General features: G+C 40.6%; 1 protein-coding gene across 1 annotated transcript in view; it reads left to right on the top strand.

The window, feature by feature from the left end:
• SLC1A1 (solute carrier family 1 member 1) overlaps nucleotides 1-21,797 on the top strand; it is a 69,957-nt gene that overhangs the window by 41,858 nt on the left and 6,302 nt on the right. The window contains exons 3-10 of the mRNA XM_006918387.3: nucleotides 7,737-7,829; nucleotides 9,497-9,611; nucleotides 10,816-10,858; nucleotides 12,263-12,361; nucleotides 15,030-15,214; nucleotides 16,364-16,471; nucleotides 18,411-18,533; nucleotides 18,929-19,123. Coding sequence (XP_006918449.1) covers nucleotides 7,737-7,829; nucleotides 9,497-9,611; nucleotides 10,816-10,858; nucleotides 12,263-12,361; nucleotides 15,030-15,214; nucleotides 16,364-16,471; nucleotides 18,411-18,533; nucleotides 18,929-19,123 — 961 coding nt within the window. The remainder of the gene's footprint in view (nucleotides 1-7,736; nucleotides 7,830-9,496; nucleotides 9,612-10,815; nucleotides 10,859-12,262; nucleotides 12,362-15,029; nucleotides 15,215-16,363; nucleotides 16,472-18,410; nucleotides 18,534-18,928; nucleotides 19,124-21,797) is intronic.

Here is a 21,797-nt window from a genome sequence, read left to right as displayed (position 1 = left end):
GGGTCTTCTGAGAAATTGGTCCCAATACAAATATCATCATGCTTCATGGTATTTAAAAAAAAAAAAAAGTATTAAAACAGCTCTTGGAACTGCTGAGGAAACGGAAGAGCAGCCCACTGCTTCTTGACACATTTTGAACATCAGATGTGGACCTGCTGACAGAGGCTGCAGAGTGACCTTTAGTTGGTGCTGCCTGAGGACCAGGCTGTTTCATTAACTTCACAGAGTAGTCTACGGTGGTGATAGAACCTATTTTAAGGGAGTTCTTTATGTTACAGCCTCTAAGAAAAATAGATGTCCTAGGTGAAGTGCGCACAGAAATATATTTTGCATATTCCCCTCTGCCTTTTCTTTTTCTTTTTAACATCCCAAGGGCATTGTTCCAGGCTGCAGAGATTTCCCTGTGCCCTGAATTAACAAAATGAGATCATATTCAGCCTTGTCCCTGGAGAATGAACTTGTTTATTTAATCCTTATAGCAACCCAGTAAAGTAGTATAGTAGGTAGGATCTTACCTCCATCTTTAGAGATGAGGAAACAGGAGAATGAAGAGAGATTAAGTCACTTTTCCAAGATCACACAGATCCCAAGAGCAGCACCTGGGGCTGACACAGATCCTCAAGTTTCATTCTCGAACATTCTCTTGCCCAGGGACCAGGGCCTGGGAAGAAAGGCCTTGGGGAAGCGGGGGCAGGGGAGCAGGCCGCCATACATAAATAACTCGGTTATTCTTTCAACCCACACGTGTTTATAGAGCTCCTCTTATGTGCTGGGCACTGAGTCCACATTGGTGAACAGGCAGATACCTAGGTCTCCTGCCATCAGGGAGCTTATAGTCTAGTGATAAAAACCAATGTTAAATGAACCCATTGATAAAAAATATGAAACATGATGTGAACAGGATGCCAGGTGAGGAAAACGAGCCTGATTCAGCCCGGAGACTCAGGGGAGGACTCTGAGGAAAGGACTTGAAAATGGCCAAATGAAGTGTAGAGAAAAGCGGTACAGCAGAGGGAAGAGCCTTTGCAAAAGCCTTGAAGTGAGAAGGAGCTTGCTCTGCTCCAGAAGAGGGTTGAAGGAGGGCAACACCATGGGAAGGCAGCACGAGTTGGGACTGCAAGGCAAGCAAGTCCCCTTCCCACAAGGTCTCGTTAGCTGGAGTAAGCACTTTCTATTTCATCTTAAGTGCCATTGGAGGGTTATATCTGCACGTGAGGTGGCCTGATTTATGTTTTTAAAAGATCTCTTTAGTAACCATGTGATAAATACAGAAGGATTATGGAAGAAACAGTGAGGGAATGAATGAGTTAACACTTAAGTGCCTTCCATTTGCTCAGTGACACACTTCATATTGATCATTTCATTCAGTAATAACGAAGGCTATTTACTGAGTACAAACTAAGTTCTAGGCACTGTGTTAGGTGTATAATATGCTATTCCTAATCCTCACAACAGCTGTGCAAGATGAGATGGTTCATTTTGCTCCTCACAATTACCCTTTAGGAGGTAGAGGCATTTAAAATCTCCATTTGATAGATAGGGAAACCTAGTCTAGGAGGAGAAGGCTGGCATTTTGAGCCTAGTCTGTCCCACCAGAGCCCGTGCTTGTTTCTCTCCACACTGATTACTCCTCTGCTGGTGACAGAGAGACAGGAGTCATCTGTATATGAGGACGCAACAATGAGTTTCTTGGATGTTGTGTCCATTCACAGTTGTGAAGCACCATCAAATGCCAGACCAGAAATCTTCCAATAATGGAGTTATTCTGACACCTTAATCACAAGGTAGAGATATTGTCACAAAAACTTTGTTCTCTAGTGGGTGGTAGCTTAATCAGAGAGCTCTCAGAGGAGTCTTTTGCCCTTGAGTGTTTATTTTTAAATATGCTATTGTTTAGCCCACAGCAACTGCTTCCTCTCTAGTATTTTTATAAAAAGTTCTAATAGATTATTAGAACTATTTGGGCCAAGAGCCAGCACCCCAGCTCATCAAAACCTCTTCCCAAGGTGAAAAAGCAAGTGCAATTTCTTAACATAAGAAGGTAGCAGGTGCCCCTAACTTCCAAGGACAACCTTGGATTGCATCCCCTTTTCTAGGCCACAGCCCAGCCTCAAAACTGTCCTCAAAACTGGCTTTAAAGAACAACCCTGGGCTCACTGGTAACTGGACTTAATGAAGAAAAAACAAATTAAATGATACTTGTTAAAGGTGGTAAAGCAGATTTCATTCAGGACCATCAAGATAGGTGTAGGAACCACGGTAATGGGATTTTTCAGTGGGGGACAGAAGTTGAGCTCAACTCTAAATGAATACAGCGTGAGCAAGTGGGAATTGATAGCTGAAGAGCAGGGCGGGGGTCAGTGGATGGAAAATTACCAAGAGGAAACATCAGGGGTAAAGGGGATCTGGCTAAACTGACCTAACCAGAATCTTGTCGAATATAGGCCCAGGTGATCAGACATCACCTAGGGGTAATAGAGGACAGTATCTGATAACCCGATCAGATATCGAAGGTCATCAGATATCAGGGTGTAGGGGATTCTGGTTAAATCAATTTAGCAGGGTACTTACTAAAAACTAGATTTTGCCAAGAATCTTTTTGAGAATCCTGCTCATTGTTTTCTACCCATTTCAAGTGCTACCTGCTGCACATTGCTTCTAGTCATTTCAGCCAGGTGACACCTCTGGCTCCTCTGAAAGTTCATGGTACCTGTCCTCTGTACCAGTGCTTTGCAAAGCATCTGGTTTTTAGACTGGTTGGAAAAGATGCAGTTTTTAAAATTTCCAGTCTGTCACAGATCAGTAATCTTTGTAAACTATAAAACAACTGAATTACTAAAAAATATAAAAAACAAAGACATACAAAATGCTAGCCTTATTTTTTATTACATTCAAAAGACATAAAACTACTGTCCAATTGCTTTAAACATTTTTAAACATCTTTGATTTCTATGCAGATCCTGTCGTACCTGCTTTGTAATATATTAGTGCATAGTCCCTCTCCTTCAACTCCCAGAAGGCAGGTATCCAGTTCTAGAATAAATGAATTCTGAGAATGGCTTGTAAAGAGAGGTGGTCCTCTAGACTCCGTAGGGTACAAAGCATGGCCCGAAAGCAAGGAAGCCAGGTGACTATTGAGAGTAAAGCCCCAGGATAAAGCACAGTGATGTTTCACCTCTTTGGGACTAAGGTGTCTGTGTCATCTGACCTCCCCCAGTAAGTGATGGGGGCCATAGTCTTAACCACTGTGTCATACTGGCTCTATCCATATGCTGTAAATTGTAGACCAGCACTGCCTAAGAGAACTTACTGTGATGATAGAAATATTCTGTATTTGTGCTGTCCATTGCAGTAGCCACAAGTAACATGTAGCTGGTGAGCACTTGGAACACTGGCTAGCGTGACTAAGGAACTGATGGAGAGGCGCCATCTTCAGTGTCCAACATCTAGATTCATTCACATGACATATACATGGAGCTAGACCACATGTTCTCAGCAAGAGCAATATCGCCCCCAAGGCAGCAAAAGCTGGTTTGGAGTGAGTAAGGGAGAGAAACTTATTCTTTTTACATAGAAAACACATATATACATTCAGTACATGAACAGATACAAAGTTTGTCTATGGTATTAAAATTTCATGAGGGTGGTGTTAGGAAAAAAATGTCTGAAGGGCTGGGGATGGGGGCACGGTATAGAATAGATGATAATGAAAAAAAGGGTAAAGATATACTATGATACTAAATATATTCTTACATAGAGGTCTGTCATGGGTGGCCATCCTGGGAACTGAACCAAATTGCCTGTACAGGTGGTTTCTAAGGAGACTTAATTGCCGAGTTCCTAATCTCTCACACGCATGTGGATCTTTGAAATGGGCTCACCTTGTATGGAGAAGACTGCCCATAAAAAGTGTAACTCTTTCTGTCACATGGAAAGCATCAAGTACAAAATTCACAGAGCACCTTATTTAATATCCTGGGGACTAGAGAAGAATAAGCCTTAGGCCTCAGAGCAGTATGGTAAGTGTGGTGATGGAAATGCATACCAGGAGATGATGGTTTATCTTCATCCTTTCCCCTGCCCCTGTGCTGGCAAGGTAAAGAAGCTGTACTGGATTTTGCGATGGAGTTAAGCTTAAGTTTGTTCATTCAACATTGTTGAGCATCCACTAAATGCTGGACACTCGGGGAAGGTCTAAAGGTTGTGCTGTACAACATGGCAACCATAACCTACATGTGGCCATTTAAATTGAGGTTAATTAAAATTAAAATTCAATTCCTCAGTCACACTAGCCACATTCCAAGTACTCACTAGCCACAGGTAGCTTGAGGCTACTGCAGTGGACAGCACAAATAGAGAATGTTTCTATCATCACAGGAAATTCTATCGGGCAGCACTACTCTAGAACTTCGTAGCATGTGGATAGAGCGAAGATAACATAAGAATAGGGCCTTTGGAGTCAAACCTGGGTTGGGATCCTGGCTTCTTCATTGACCAGCTGTAACACCATGGCATGTTGCTTAGCCTTTCTGAGCCATAGCTGTCTCCTCTGTAAAATGGGAAGAATAATGCCTACCTCGTGAGGCTATAGTGAGAATTAAAGGAGACGATGCACTCAACAAGAACTCATTGCTCAAAACATAGTATGTGTTGTCATCCTTATTATCATTTTATTATAATTGTCATCATCATCGTTATTACTGGCAGGTGGGGTGTTTAGACCATCTAGACAGGTATTTTATATTCAAGTTACGTTCATTAACATTCCTGTTGTGGAGGTTTTCAAAGATTAGGCTGTTTCCCTGCATATGCTCCCTCCCTTTATGGTGGTCACCACCCCTGTCCTCAACATTGCATTATAAATTGTCCAAGAGCCTGGATTTGGGGCTGGCTCTGCCCTTGATCAATGATGACTAGAGATGAGAAGGGCAACTCTAGAGAGGTGGAATAGTACAGTTATTGATTTGAATACATTTCTGATATGTCCAGAATTGTAGGACTGAGGTAGATTTGAAGAATGGGAAACAAAGCTCTTCCTGAAAATAATACAGGAAAGTAGCTGTACTCCAGCAGGGAGGAGGTGGATGACTGCTTTGGGGATGTATTTATGTAAGATATTTCCATCAAGAATCTCTTTATTATGAAGCCTTTTATTGGCAGCTGGGTCCTGGAATAGAAGCAGAGACATCAGCCCATGGCCAAATCATTAAGACAAATTAAGAACATGTTAACATATGCTGGAAACAATTAGCCATATAGATTTGTTTCACTGCTGGGAGAAAATCCTGAGAGGATACAAAATACCCAAGAACAGTTCTGCAGCCACCCTGTGAGCCTGTCACTTGTCACACCTTAGGGGCTGGGAGCTGCTTAAACTGGATATCTGCCAGTTTAAGGCTAATATATCTCAAAATGTATCCTCTATTAGGCCAGAAATACATCACAGGTTACTCATAGTTCTGTTAATTTGGTGATTTTCTCGTGTGTGTTTTTTTTTTCAACCTAGCATATTGTTATAAATAATTATTATCATTGTTCATTGGGATAATATACAGAGCTCTAAAATGGAATAGACACATTTTATAATCATATGATATACTTAGCAAACTTATAAATATGCATTATTGTTTGCTCTTTTTTTTAAGAGACCAAAACTAAATATGAGATAGTCCAATTGTTTTTGAATAATGGCCTTCAGTGTCTCTTGATTTTTTTTGTTTTTATTTTTGTTTATTGCAGAATTATTATTTTTGATTCTTACGATTAGGAAAAGAAAGTTTTAGCACACTAAAGTGTTATTTTTCCCAAAAAAAGAGAATAGAGTTTATCATCAAGGTTATTCCAGGATGTGACTGTTGCAATATGCCCATCATATGTATTTATGGTAATGGCACAATCCCAGAAGTTGGTGAATGGGCCCTTAACAACATCCTGGGATGGCTGCTAAAGAGGCCAGAGCCCTTTCTCTCAAAATATTAACTTCCAGAGGAGCAATCAACAGCCAGAGAAATGATGCATTTAGAGCGAAAGATAACTTGTTCTGTCATCATAATGATGATAGCTTCCTTGTAGATTTTTCCTGTGCATCAGATCTGTTTGTTTATATGTGAGGAGCATAATCCTCTAGTCACTTAAAAAAAATAGATAGGCCTTTTATAGTGTGAGAAGTGAACATAAAAGCTCCTTGTGCATGCTGATAGCTTACAGGTTTATTACCTTTACCTTGGGATTGCTTCATGACAATCTCTTCATTTTTCCTGCTACACTGTACTTCAAGTTTTACAAAACAGTTATGGGACAACTCAGGCATGTTACAGAGTCAAAAAATTATTTTCTATGGTGATCATTTGATTCAGAATGTAATTGTCTTTTTGGAAATTGGTCAGGGTAGTCTGAAACCTCCAAATGACAGCTTGCTGAAAAATGGGTTGGTTGTTTCTCAGCTTGCCCCATGTCCCAAGTAGAAGCAGTCCAGTTAGAGAGCTGCATCACTGACTCCATTTGCACAAGCATGTTTGATGGAGGGCAAGGGTTTCTAACAAGGATAGATATATGCCTTCCACCTCTACAGCCATCCTTGCTATTCTAGATAAGCCTTGCAAGTCCAGGCAACATTCAGTCATTTTATTGGCAATCAAAGACCATTTGAAACTAGATCTAACAGTGTGGCCGTAAATCTCTTAAATCACCTCTGCCCTCAGAAATTTCTATGTATATTCTGTCTCTTTAAAATAAAATTTTTAAGATATGTCACAGTCAAAGCCATACACAATAAAATTGTTAACATAAAAGCAATTTGAAAAATCATGAAAAGAAGGAAATATGCTAGCCAGATGGTTAATGAAATTACTGTGATTTGTTATTGAATTTGGCCCTGAGACTATCTAAAGATACAGCTATAAGTAGATGATTAAAAACATTATGGTATAGCCACATGACAAGAGATTATGTAGCCTTTAATAATATCCTCAGGGTGAATTTATAATAATAAGAGGAAATGCTTATAATACAGTATTAATAAGAGAGGATTGAAAACTATAAAATTAGCTCCACTAACAAAAAATTGAGAAAAAAAATATTGGAAGAAAATTCACCAGAATATTAATGATGTATGATGAGATGATTTTTGTTTTCTTCTTTATATTTTTTTCTTTTTTCAGATAATTATAATGAACATATATTACTTTTATAATCACATGTAAAAGTTATCTTTTTAGTTGACTCTGAGCTTCCTGATAGAAAAGGCCGAAGGGGAAACAATCATGGGTTACGCAATTTTCCCTGTGTGATGAAAGAACTATCTCAGTTCTTCAGGATAAGCTCTTCCTTGATACTGAATTCCAAAACGATTGTTGAGTGATATAATGCACAAATCTTTATAAAGTTCTTAGAGCAAATGTAGAAGGAAGACTGCTTCCGACTGTGTCTCATGAAGACCCCCCAGAAGAGCCCAAACGCAGGGCACTCGTAAGGGCGGAGGCTTTGAGGGTTTGCCAGAAGGGGACCTTGCTTGCGTCTCACTAGGCTCCCATCTTTTAATTCTATATTTGGAATTTTGAAGTGCTTTTTTTGCCCTTTGCATCTTATTCAAACAAGTGTGTGAGATAGACCTGACAGATCCAGAAACGAGTTTCAGCTCTTCGTTTTACAAACATTTAAGGATTGAATCACAACCAGTCCTGGAAATCAGTTTTTTAAAAAGTAATGTAATTTGATTTCTCCCCCACCCCTTTTAGGTGTTGCTGCACTGGATTCCAGTGTATCTGGAAAAATTGGTCTGCGTGCTGTCGTATATTACTTCTGTACCACTCTCATTGCTGTAATTCTAGGTAAAATTTATTTCTGAATTCTTATTCCTCTATATAATTATGACTTCTCATTTAAAAGGTGTCGGGTATATATATTATATTTTAATAGAATATTTAATATATTTCAATAGAATAGTATTGTCATACAACCATGAGACTTTGGCTTAAAGTCTACACAATACCTTTTATATGGAGAAAATATAATACTGACTGAATTTCAGCCATTAACTTTTTATTAATATTTCTAGTAAGAAACAGAAAGAGGATGACAGTTCTATTTCTTATCAGGATCATTGAATAGAAGGAAGTGAAGCTGAGAACTTACAAAATCTTTGAACTGATGAATCAATAATAGTGGAGTTAGGTATAATTATAAAAGATTTCCAGAAAGATAACGCTTGAGTTCATTTCGATTTTCACCTAGTACCAAGAGCTAACACCTAAGTATAAAGTCCATTTGAAAAAGGAAGGAAGTTCTAAACAGGATTAGAGCTGCTCTTGTACCTTTGGCATTCTTTTGCGAAGAAAGTATGGTCCATCCTTTGGGACCTAGCATGATATTTTAAAAGAGATGCCCAGATTGGAGAGAGAAAAAGAGAAGGTACCCAGGCGCAACCAGCTTGACCCTTGCAGCTCTGCTTTAAGGCAATGATAAAAGGTGGAAAAGTTTTAGAGTTATTAGGCTGGGGGACCTAGGAAGGCCTGAACTCTGCCTTAAACCAAAGCCACATCTCCTCATGAGGTTCCTGAGGGAGGCCAACACAAAGGGAAAAGCTGGGTGTATATCTTTTCTGCAATCCTAAGAGGGAAGAGTGGACCACACCTACTCATAGTCCTTCTATTGCCCAGTGACTCCTACTAGCAAAACTGACCCATTCAGCATCCTTGAAGTCCTGCCCCCTTGGATTGGCATTTCTCCTTGGGAAGAGCAATAAGGGCATAGGGACTTTTTTCTTCTTCACTACTCTCCAGTCAAACAACCTTGGTCTCCTACAGCTTCCTACCTCTGCTTGGACACCTCAAGTGACAGGAACTCATTACCTCCAAAGGCCAAAATGGCATTTTCAGATGGTCTCTGTTTAGGCAGTTCTTCTTTTCAGTGAGAAGAACTATCTCCATGTAACTCCTGTCTGTTTTTTCTTCATTCCACCCTGAGAGTCACATGGAACAACACTATACCCAATCCTAACGTGTTTTGAGTTATACAACAGCTTTCCAGGTACTTGAAGGCTTGTGGTAAGGAAGGAAGATAAAGCTTGTTCTGTGTGACCCTCGGGAAAATAAACAGCATCTGTGGGTAAAAGTTGCATAAAGATATTGAATGAGTGCCCTGAATTGGAAAATAAATTACCCTCACCCCAACCCTTGCCTAGGCTCACCTCATAAGCTAAAAAAAAGCAAAAAGAATATTCTCATCAGCAGATATTTTCAGAAGCAATTCTGGAATGTAACCCCTTCGTTTTTTTTTAAAGCATGGGATGAGTTCCTTCTGCTTCATTTAAGTGGAAAAGTAATTAAGGCTGCTGCTGAGGTCCCAGCTGAGATTCAGTATTTTGGTTGGACCTTGGGGCCCCCATTCCAGTATTGCCCAGTACCACCATGCCTACTGGTTCAAAGAAGGATGCTCTAGGGGTGCCAGGTGCCCTGGAAGGGTCTTAATGCTCTATGGGTACTATCCTTGGTCACAGGTATCGTGCTGGTTGTAAGCATCAAGCCTGGTGCCACCCAGAATGTGGATGAAATTGACAGAGCAGGCAGCAGTCCTGAAGTCAGCACAGTGGATGCTATGTTAGACCTGATCAGGTGAGTATCTTGCCAGTAGGGTGGCTTCCCAGGTACATAACCTGTGTGGTCACACAGGACCCCGTGTTTGGTTTAATGCTCTACTGTTGCTGTCTTGAAATTTTTAATAACATTTAAGTTGTACACTTTCATTTTGCCCTGGACCTTGTAGGTTACATAGCCAGTCCTGCTTACCAGATTGTGGCTTTAGGATGGAATAGAGATAACAGGCTCCTCTGTCAGGATTTAGGATGGATAGAGATGCAGAAAGTATACTGTTGCATTAAGATGCTGGGCTGGGTTAGATGGTCAGTTCTAAAGCACACTCGAAGAAAGAAATTTTTTAATTGTACAGGAAAAACTCTTATTTGAAGCAATCAGGGCTGGAAATTGGTCAGTTAATAAATAGCAATTAAAGCAGAGAATCATAAAAAGTGATAAATATGCAATACATATTTTGCTTACACTTAAAACTTAAATGCATTTATTTGCCAATTTTTTGATGTAGGCTCAAGGCCCTTTCTTTGAGTGTATTGGTGGATTGTAACTTCATATTATTTCTGTTGCATATGCCACCCTTATAAATGTGTCATCTACAATTTCCAGATTCAGTTTCCACGAAGTGGAGCAACAAAACCCACAGCAAATTGCAAAGGAAGATGACTGCCAAATCCTTCCTGTTTTTCTTTTTATTTCAGTTGTCTTCCCATAACTAATTTAACCATAGAAATTTTAGTCACTTGTTTCAATCAAGTTTCCGGGCATTCAGCTTAGTTTTTATAGAAACCACACCTTCCTTTTCACACTCATATTTCATTGATTTACATGATTTTTACTTCAGTAATTACTGAATAATTTTTGCACCTGGCATAAATGCAATGGACTCTTGGTAAACATACATTCTCATTGATGAAAATAGAAATGCACAGAATATTAAAGAAGTCTCTTAACCGTGCCAGTTAGTGTTTCACCAAGGACAGCAAGTGGATCATTTACTCAGTGAATCAGTTAAGTGATGTTGATTAGGAGAGCTTTCTCTACTTGGTCGAGGTTTTGCAGAGAAGAATCAATCTTAATACAAGGAAATATTGTGCAAAGGAGAAGCCAGACGAGAAACTGGAGTACTAATTCTATATTACCCTCATTTCCACCAGTATATTGGGTAAGACAAACAAAATAGAACACTTTTGCCTTAACATAATACTGCTTTTCATGTCTCCAACAGGAATATGTTCCCTGAGAACCTTATCCAAGCCTGTTTTCAACAGGTAATAATGTTGACTTTTGCCCTCAAGTTGCTCCCCTCTTCCTATTACCAATTAAGATTTTTTTCATTCTGTGACCCAACAAATGGAATTAGCTCATCAAAAATGGCAGCAAATACACCTGTGAATGGAGGAATTTCAGGTGACTCCTCTGTTCTGTATCCCTGGTCTTTCTGGCCGCAGTGAATGTGTCTGCTCCCTTTTTCTTTAATGCCTTTTTTCCTCCAAAGGGGCTCATATGGAACAAGTTAGGAACATGTCAAACAACGAGTGTTTTAAAATGTGGCTCCTACTACCAATTTTTGGAGAACTACATTTTCTTTGTGAAGAAACTTAGACTGCCTGCACATGCCATGAGTGAAAAAAGTAGCCCTCCTCCTCTTCTTTCCTTTCCCTCTCTTGTGGGATATTAGTGTCTAACTCATATGGGTGGTTAGTGTTCCTGGTGTTTGGTCTTTTCCTTAATCATTCTGTCCCCATTTCTGGCACGCTACAGAGCAGTGTAACAAAGCCATGATTTTTTCCTCTAGGAAAGTTTAACAATCTCTTCATTCCATTTCCTTCGAGCCTGTTTCTCTTATTTATCTATGCACTTAGACAGCTAAGTCTATCACAAACTGCTGAATTCATTTACATTAATTACATGAACAGAGACCGCTGTGTATACCAACAAAAATGGCAATTAAATTGCTCCCTGCCGACCTCTGAGCAGCACAGAACCACCTCTATTTCAGGGGTGCCTTTGCAGTTTAGCCACAGTGGTCATTTGTAAGGTTCTTGGTGTTGGCAGAGCTTCGTAGGAGTGACATTTATGCCTGGTGTGATGGTAAACTAGCTCTTTCTTAAACCTCTCTGCTGAAGCTCTGCAGAACCAGGCACAGCTAAAGGAAAGAATTCAACAGAAATCTCATGGAATAGCCTTCAAGGGACTGTTGATTTTGGAATAACTGTATAGTTTTTGGTTTGTTAAAGTCATAGTGCTTGCATTTATCAAAATGTTGAGGTGTTTCTTCCAGATTAAAAATAATAAATGAATAAATAAATAGAAACAAAAGTGATTGACAGGATCCCTATAAAGTCTATCTGTTAAAGCACCCACAAATAAAACTTATACTTCCTTTCACATTATGTTCCATTAATTTGTCCTTTATTATGAAAGTGAGAGAACATTTTGACATCATTCAATGGCTGTAGAAGTCAGGGGTTTGGATTTCTCAATTCCACTTTTGGCTCCAAAGCCTCATAGGACATACTGTCAAAACCTAGAACCAACAGAGATGTTGGAGGTAGAACCCTTCAATGGCATTGTTTAGCTGAAAAAAAAACATATTCCTGTGGTTTAGCCTCAGGTGCTTAAAAAACTCCTCTTTCATTTGTTTCTTTGTCCTTTTTTTCCTCAACGTGCAGTATAAAACCACGCGTGAAGAAGTGAACTCTTCTAGTGAGCCAGGGACGAATGGGACAGAAGCATCTGTCACAGTTATCATGACAACTGCTATTTCCAAGGTACCGTTTCCTTCCTTGTCACCCACGCACCCGTCCCCAGTAGGCAGGGGCTGAGTTGTGAGTGAGCCAGGAGATAGAAATACAGTCAGTCCTCATTATTTGTGCATTCCACATTTGTGAATTCACCTGCTTACCAAAAAGCATTTGCATTCTCATAATCAACACTCAAGGCTCTCTGGCATCATTCATAGACATGCAAAGAGTGATGAAAAATTTAAGTCACCCAATGCACATGTTCCTAGCTGAGGCTGAACAAGGCTATGCTCTGCCTTCTTGTTTCAGCTTGCTTACTATAAACAAGCATCCTTTTTGTGGTGTGTTTGTGTCACTTTTTTTACATTTTTTGAGCTTTTTTGAGGTGATTTCACTGTTTAAAATGTCCCCCAACCATAGTACTGATGTGCTGTCTATGGTTCCTAAGAAGGTTGCAGTGTGTCTCACAGAGAATATATGTTTGCTAGATAAGCTTCATTCAGTCATGAGTTATAGTGTGTTGGTTGTGAGTTCAATGTTAACAGTTCAACAGTCTATATTAAATAAGGTGTCTTTCAACAGAAATATGCATAAAGCAAGGTTACATATGGATTATTTGATGAAAATGTGAACATCGGTTCCCAGGTACTTAATCATACATTTCCCCTAGAAACAATAATTCAATATTCGCTAATTTAGGTCTGGTGACCCCTTTATAGAACATAACTACCAGGTAATGAGAAGTAACTGAACCACATACAGGAAAGAATGAACCCTGTTGCCTCTATGTCTCTGCCACCCCTTAGAGTTGAGTTGAGCACCTCCAGGAACTGCTTTAAATTTGCAAGATTGCACAAACACAGAATGCAGAACCACAATTTCTTATTTGAAAATCTCTGCCCAGATGTGATTCGGAGTCCAGAGTTTTCACTTTAGATGGGTCAGGACGTGTGTGTACATTATGCTTCATCCTCAAGTGGGTTGGTGACAGCACTCAAAGATCAAGCTCATCAGTATTAATGCAACAAACTATGAATGTTCTGTCAAGTAAGAAACAGATGATAAGTTGTCTCGTCTTAGTTCAGGATAGGTTTTGCCACCAAGAGTTTGCCATAAACTCACTGATAAAATCAATGGGCTTTGAGAGCTTTTGGAATTTCAGCATTGAAGACTAAAATGGATAAGCCTGACGTAGTGCATTTGTAGTCCTGTAGTAGATTTCTCCTGAATGTTCTCTGACTTCACACAGAAAGGAAAGATTTAAGGGAAAAAGAAATATTCAGTAGACTTAAGAATTCAAATTAAATAGGCCAGGAGTGGCTCCCTGCTTCTTCCTGCAGAAAGCCTTAACTCCTCTGACAGGTTCAGTGGCCTCCCATGACCTGGCTCCTTCCAGGCTTGCTTCTCAGTGGACCTCCTCTGTTCTTTCCAGACCCGCCTCCTCAGTGACTCCTTATTCCTGCCTTCCGATGTGATTCCACAAAGATATTCTGAGCACTCTCCAAGAGCCAGGCCACACTGAGCATTGGGATTACAATAATGAAAAGACAAATATGGCATCTGCCCTCATGTGAAGTGATGAATATTACAATAGGGAAGAATGGGGTACTCTGGGGCATTCAACAGGAAGTTTAAATTAGTTTGGGAGCCATAAATGATGGGTAGGAATTATCCAAGCAGGGTACAGAGGCGCAGTCCTGATGACTTTTGCCTTTGCTCACCATTTTTCAGGAGTATATTTGCATCTGGCTGCCTACTCCTCAGGCCTAGATTTCCTTAACCTCATAGCCCTCATTTGTGTCCCCAATCTCCATATGACATCTGCAACTTGTAGCTTGGCTGTGCAGTTAATTATATACCATCTTGCTATTATTGGCTCATGTTTCTCATGGTTAGTTTTGTCTCTCAGCTGCACTTTAAGACTTTGTGCTGTAGCCAACACAGTTGGCACGCTCTAGCTGCTTGATAAATATTTGTTTGATCATATCAGATCATAATTAAGAAATGACTGGTACCCCAGGGGCTCATCAAGTCATGTTAATCTTCTTATGACATCTCTCAGTAAACCTCATGCGGCACCATTCAAATTAAATAATCTCTCGGTAAATCTTATGCTATTCTTACCCAATATAAAGCCAGAAATGGTTCATAGTAGTAGGAATCTGGTTAACTTTTGTATCTCCAAAATCCTATTGGTCATTTAAGATTAGAGGCAGTAAAGAATGTTCTTATGTTTCATTATCAGGATAAAACAGTAAAATGTCCTATAGTGTCTACACTGGTAAATATTTTGTGCTTCCTGCATTATTAATTCCTGTCTTTTTACACAGCCTTCCAATGTAGATAGTAGTTAAAATAACCCTGAAAAGTGCCTTGATTCTAAAGTTCTTTTAAAAGATCTCAGAATACAAAATCTTCAAAAGAAATATTCATATATGGATTTGGTGAGAAAGAAAAAGAAGAAAAAAACCCTTTAAATTTCAGTGGCAATGGATGGGGGCGGTAAAAATTTGACGTGTAGGCTGAGGTGTTTTTTGTTTGTTTGTTTGTTTGTCTTTAGTTATATTTCCCAAAGTATTGTTGACTGGTAGATCACTAGTTTTATGTTTGGCTATTGTATTCTCATTTCAGTGACTGTGCATTCTAACAAGATTATAACCATGCATCAATGTATTTTCTTGGTTTTGATCTATAGAATGAAACAAAGGAATACAAAATCGTAGGCACGTATTCAGATGGCATAAATGTCCTCGGCTTGATTGTCTTTTGCCTTATCTTTGGACTTGTCATTGGAAAAATGGGAGAAAAGGGACAGATTCTGGTGGATTTCTTCAATGCTTTGAGCGACGCGACCATGAAAATCGTTCAGATCATTATGTGGTGAGCAGATGCTTATGAATGCCACCTTGCTTCCCCTGACGACTGTCCCCTCAAAATAAGAACCAAGAGTCATGTTTCTCAACTGACTCGCCCTAGAGAGGGTGACCATTGAATATCAAGACACTAGAATAGGAAATCATTCCACATATTACTTCCGTCACTAACAAAAGTCTAGATACCAGCCTCTGTCTTTTCTACCAAAGCCCTTGATCACCTTGCACCCATCCAGCATTCATACAAGAAGTAACTCTTGAAGGAGGGATTTGCAGGTGTTCCCTGCACATCAGGATACAAAGTGTTATGTTTTTTTGTTGTTGTTAGGGCCCAGGCAGGAATGATATTCAAAACACTTAACCTGCTAGCATGGATACCAACCCATCCAAATGAAAGCTGCCATTGGTTGGGCGTGCCAGTGGCATTTGAGAATCTGCCCTGTCCCTGGAGATATAAAAAGCCTGCCTTTCCTAGGAGACCTCTGCCCCACTTATCTCATATTGAGTTGGTTTAACATTATTTACTCCAAAGTGTAGACATTAACAGTGACATAAAGGTTTTAGTTATTTCAGTCCCTTAATCCCACTGAACCTCAGCTTCATCATCTATAAAAATGATAATCCCATCTATCTTAGAGTTGGGAGAAGTAAACTAGGTGAATTGATGCACGCAAAACACTTAACCCAATGCAAAGCATGTAATGAGAGTTCCACAAACAGCTGTTGTGACCATTTCCACTACTAACTCTGTTGCTGATACTACTACCTGGAAAACAAAGTGACCATGGCTACAAAGAGCCTAGTGACCATATTTGGAGGGTCAAGCTAAAGCGAGATCTCAGGTACAACAATCAGCAGAATGTTTGTATACTGGGAGCAAAAGGTGGTATATGCACCAGTTTAACCACACCTTCTTGCAAAGTTTGTCCTATATGGTAGCTTAGGTGGATAGAATTTAAGGTGCACACAGGTGTTAAAACCAGGCACTAGTGTGGTCCAACAGGTCCTGAAACTGAGACCTTAGCTTCATTGTATACCCTGTGCTCCTCCCAGCTCAGAGTGTATGCCAAGCCGAAGTACATGTCCTGTCTTGTTTCTTCCCCAACAATCCCACTCTGAGAAAATAGTTGCTGACACTGTTGTGCTTACTTTCTAGTTACATGCCATTTGGTATTTTGTTCCTGATTGCCGGGAAGATCATAGAAGTTGAAGACTGGGACATATTCCGCAAGCTGGGCCTTTACATGGCCACTGTCCTGACTGGGTATGTCAGGCTCAAGAAACAGAGACCTCGTTTGAGCCAATAGATTGCTGCCAAGAGGCTGGGTTTCAGTTGGTTAAAACTGGCTTCTCTCCCATGCGCAGGGAGAGATGGGGTTCATCAGCAAGAGCGGGATGTGGGGAGGGGGAGGAGGGCTGCCCTTTAACAGCCGTACTGGAGGTGGATCACATTGTGCTAATTGCCAGATCTTGGCAGAACAGCCTGGACCAGGCTCTGTTACTGCCTTTATTAGCTGCGTTCAAACAATTTTTTAAAATAAGAGCAAAACCCACTGGTATCCTCTCTTGGCTCTTTCCTGGCCTTTACTTCCTCGAGGATATAAACTAACTAAACAAGTAGGAATAATCCCCATGTACCTTGAGCCTGAAAGAAATTAGGCAGACCCTAAATGAAATCAGGCTAGAGCAAGTAGGAACAGGATGGCTGGTTTATTCCAACTCTTTTGGTGGGGCTGGTAATCACCGTTACCCCCTGAATTACCAGAGGGCCAGAGAGGGTGCTGGGAAAGTCTTCAGGCTAGTAGGAATTATATAAAGCAGGAAAGCAGCAGGATACAGGTTATTTGCATATTTATTACAACCTAGTTATTGGTTCCTTGAAGGGAGATGCAGTGGAATAAGTCATAAAAGGTGCCCCCAGCTAGCTATCTGGTGGCAAAAAACATCACATGTGCTGAAAAATATGGACCGAGAGAATGAGTAAACATCATCAGTTTGACTCCCACAGGTCAATGCCCCCAAACACCCAACTTAAGTGATCAGCTCACCTATTTCAACTCGATTGCACTGTGGAGTTTTTACTGCACAGCATTTGGTTCTTAGTCTATGTTTACCAAAAGCACAGCCCGATGGCCAACGGAGAAGATGCTGGCTTCATACAGTGTGAGGCCCAGCAAAATTCCAGGGCCCCAATAGTGAGAAAGGCGGGACTGTCTATCTCACTAGAGGGCAGGGGCTGTGTCCAGGCAGTGACATGGCTGAGGTTTATATTACACTGAGCCAGTTCATAATGCGATTCTGCTGGTCTCTGTTCTCTCACCCTATCTAGGTTTCTAAAAGCAAACTAAAAGTCAGTTCCTCAGTTCTTAGACACAACCTCTCTATCTGGAAAACCCTCTTTCCAAGCCCCCTGGATCTCTGTTTTCAGTGGCCATTTCTTATTATTTCAGCTCTACATAACTGATCTGTGAACTCTTAAGCTGCCACTTACATGGCATCTGCTGAATCTGTCTCATTTCTTAAGCCTCTGTTTTGTGTAACCTATATATCTCCATGTGGAACAAAGAATAGCTTTGGGAGGCAAGAATAACAAAGAAAAGAGGGTCAGTCCTGAAGTGTGACTGTGGAAGAGTGAGGACATCCTCCTACTCACTGCAATCCCGACTCCCCTCTTAGGCTGTGGGTGTCATTCAGCAAGACCGTGGGTTCGGGGAGCAGAGGGCCTGAGAGCTGTGATAAGGGCTAAAAGAGAGGTTTGATGGGGCCACAGTCACCGAATAGGGAAGAGAAAGGTCAGCTTGACCGGGGAAGGTAAGGGAAAGCTTCCTGGAGGTCGGGGAAGTTTCACTGCATCTTAGAGGAGGCATAAGAATTCAGCAGCAGAAAGAAGGGAAAGCATTTTAATGCATATAACAGGAATAGCGTGTAAGGGCTTGGCAGCATGATATAACTGTTCTGTGAGCTCTGAAATGTGGATTCTGCTGCTGGCTTTGCCACTAACTTTGACAAGATACTTCATTTGCTGAGTGAGTCCCCTTATTCTCCTATGTGGAATGGAGACATACATTCGTGCTCAACTTCTCATTTTCTCATCGAGTCAGTATGCAAGTTGAATGACTTATGAATAAAAAAGCTATTCGAAAAAAGGATTAATGTGAAGAGGTGATATTATCTATGAACCCGTTTCTCTCTCTTGTTTACAGGCTTGCAATCCACTCCATTATAATTCTCCCACTGATATATTTCATAGTCGTTCGCAAGAACCCTTTCCGATTTGCCATGGGAATGGCCCAGGCTCTCCTGACGGCTCTCATGATCTCTTCCAGGTAAATAGAGGAGTGGTGTCTAGAAGAAGTCTCTGAGCCAAGCTTTATCAACTCTCACCTCACTTGATGAAGCACTGGCTGCAGCTTGTGGTTTTTGTAGCTGCCTTTAATTCAAGAAATGATTTCCATATTCTCTGCCTATTTCCTTGAACATGCTTCTTCACCCTATTCGATATTCCCTGCCCTCTTGGCATGGCCTGCAGCCCAGGAAGGGGTTATGGTGTGACTTGCAGCAGTGAGTGAAAAGCACAGCACCCTCTGACTCTTAGACCTTCCAAAAGTGTCAGCATGCTTTGGGCTCTTGTTTTAGTTTTTGGAATAGAGGTGTCTCTTCAGGCAGGGATTGAGGACCAGCATTCCTAGGCCATAAGTTCCTTTCTCTTTTTATCACACAGTTCAGCAACGCTGCCTGTCACTTTCCGCTGTGCAGAAGAAAAGAACCAAGTAGACAAAAGGATCACTAGGTTTGTGTTACCCGTGGGTGCTACAATCAACATGGATGGAACTGCACTCTACGAAGCGGTGGCGGCTGTGTTTATTGCACAGTTGAATGGCCTGGAGTTGGGCATTGGGAAGATCATCACTATCAGGTGGGGCATGGTGTCACATTCATTTTCATCTGTTACTGGAACTGCCTCTAGTAAAAATTGTCTATGAAGGAAGACCAAGAATGGTTCAGAGGTGGACTGATTTTCTTGGTCTACAGAATCCCTTCCCAGGACTGAACACAGTGATATCATCAGTAGTGGAATTGTGGTAGGCAAGATCTCTGCTTCAGGGTCTGGATAGCCAAAAACATCACTCTGTTTGCAGTTCAGTGCACCTACTGGGTGCTAGGCACAGAGTAAGTACCAAGAACTCAAGGTCGATTAAGGACCAGTCTCTGCTTTCAAGGGGTTCCCAATAGGTAGGTGGGTAATATAGATACATAAATGGATGCTGAGTGGTGTGATAATGGTTATAATAGAGGTTTGAGTGGGAAGCACTGAAGACACCAAAGAAGGAAGGGTGGGCTCTACCTGGAAAGGTGAGGAAGGGCAAGTTTAGCTAAGTCTTAGAAAATGAATAAGAATTTTGTAGGAAGAAAAGGAAGCTAAGAGCATTTTCGATAAAAGGAATAGCATGTACAGGACCTTATGATGTAACCATGACCTAGTGACGGAACATTGATTATTTGATATGGCTGGCACAAAGAGTGCAGTGTAGAGAACATAAAGAAATGAGTCAGGGATAATATCTTGAAAGGCTTTGTGTGGGAAGCTGATGGAAGTGGCTTAGACAATCTTTCATTTTATGGACAGATTTTCGTTTTAGAACAGTCACTGGAAATATGTTGAATGGACCAGATGGGGGCAGGAACCATAAGCTGAAAGACGAGTTAGGAGACTGTTGCAGAAGTCCAAGTAAGGTATGAAAAGGCCTGTATCAAGGCATTGACACAGGGGATGGAGAAGAGCTAATGAATTCTAGAGGCATCAATTAGATTCAGAGTGAAGGACAGGGGAAGGCTAGGATGACCTCCCCTGGTTAGATTGGTTAGATTGGTGGATGGTACTTACAAGAACAGAACCAGGTGTAAGAGAAACAAGTATAAATAGGAGGATAAAGAGTTTATACTTCTTCAGTGTTACCCCAATAAACTTAATAAAAAAAAAATAACACCTCTTAAAAAACACTTTAAAAAAAATTTTTTTTAAAGAGTTTATACTTCTTAACACATTATATTTGAAATGCCTTTAAGACATCCAGGTGGAAACATACAGTGAGAAATGTGGTCTCTGGAGATACAGAAATCAAGGGTCATCAGCTTGATGGTGTGTCAGTTATCTGTTTGAATCTGAGCTTCACCATGATTAGCTGTGACCTTGGCCAAGTTACTTAGGTTCTCTAAACTTCAGTTCTCTCACCTATAAAATGGAGATAATAATGGTATCTACATTTTATGCGAGTAGTGATAATTAAGTCAGATGATGCGTATAAAATGCTTAGAATGGTGCCCACTTAGTGAGCACTCAATAAGTATTGGACATGGATGACATTACATAGGGAGAGTTCGTAGGAAAGAGAAAAGGATGAAGGATTGAGCCTTAGAAAATCCTAATATTAGGAGCAGGCAGAGGAGGGAGACCCAAGAGGAAGAATGAGAAAGAAAGGAAGGTGGGAAGAGAGCCATGGCATCATGGAAATCCAGACAACAGAGATTTTTAAGGATAAAATGGTCAGTAGAGTCGAATACTGCAGAAAATCATAGTCAGATGAAGACTGAAATTGTTTGCTCAAGGAGATGATGAAAATGTCAGTGAATTTTGCCAGAGCTGTTTCTCTGGAACAGCACTGTTCAATATGGTAGCCATAAGCCACACATACAAATTGGACAGAGCAGACATAGCAGGTTCTGTCAATGTAGAAATTTCTACTGGGCAGTGCTGCTTTGAAGTCTCGATTGCCATGAGAGTTGACCAGAGACTTTAGTTCAATTTGGAGTGGAAATTTAAGACTAAACTGGGTCCCTGAGCATACACAAGGTAGAATCTGAACCTTTCAGAGTTAATTCACTCTTATATCCCCAGCACTTGGCCTAGGTATAAATTCAGGTATAAAGTAAGTTCAAAGTGTCCTAATACAGTACCTTTTTAAATCTTTCCCAAGCCTAAATCATAAAGTCTTTATTGCAGTTTGCTTGAAATTAACTGCAGACAAGTACACACTATACCATTTGGCACATCACCTGGGAAGCTATACTGATGCTGCATGATCTGCAAAGAGTGTTAGTGGCTAAAGAAGCCGTCCCAGCAGAGCTTGAGTAAAGAAAGTCCTGTAGTTTGAACAGCAGCAAGTATGTTAAAACTGAAACCTTGATTCGTGGCTGAGAAAGTTCCACGGCCACCAGTCGTTGTTACTTTTATCCTTCCAAGTGCCTTTTCCCACCTTCCTTACCTCGGGCTGTGGTGCCCTGTCTGCACTGAACTGATTTCCAAGTAGTGGTTGTGTAATGTGCCAGTTCTTTAGGGTATTTGCCATTTTTTGATGAAGTCCCTTCCTCTGCCTCAGTCATACGTTTCCTAGATCTTTCTTTTTTTGTAACCTGACTGCTAGAGGAATAAACTTTGGACTAAATAATATATTCACGTAAAAACCTCTCCCTGCTCTGATGTATTCTTATTTCATACTTGGCTGATAACTTTATAATTTAGGGTTGGGAAAGATTTAAAAATGTACTGTATTAGGACACTGTTTGCTTACTTTATATGCCCGGAACTTATG

The sequence above is a fragment of the Pteropus alecto genome, unplaced genomic scaffold (assembly GCF_000325575.1).
Source record: "Pteropus alecto unplaced genomic scaffold, ASM32557v1 scaffold95, whole genome shotgun sequence".
Lineage (NCBI taxonomy): Eukaryota > Metazoa > Chordata > Mammalia > Chiroptera > Pteropodidae > Pteropus > Pteropus alecto.
Note: the sequence above shows the minus strand (reverse complement) of the source record. Positions and strands in the feature narration are given on the sequence as shown.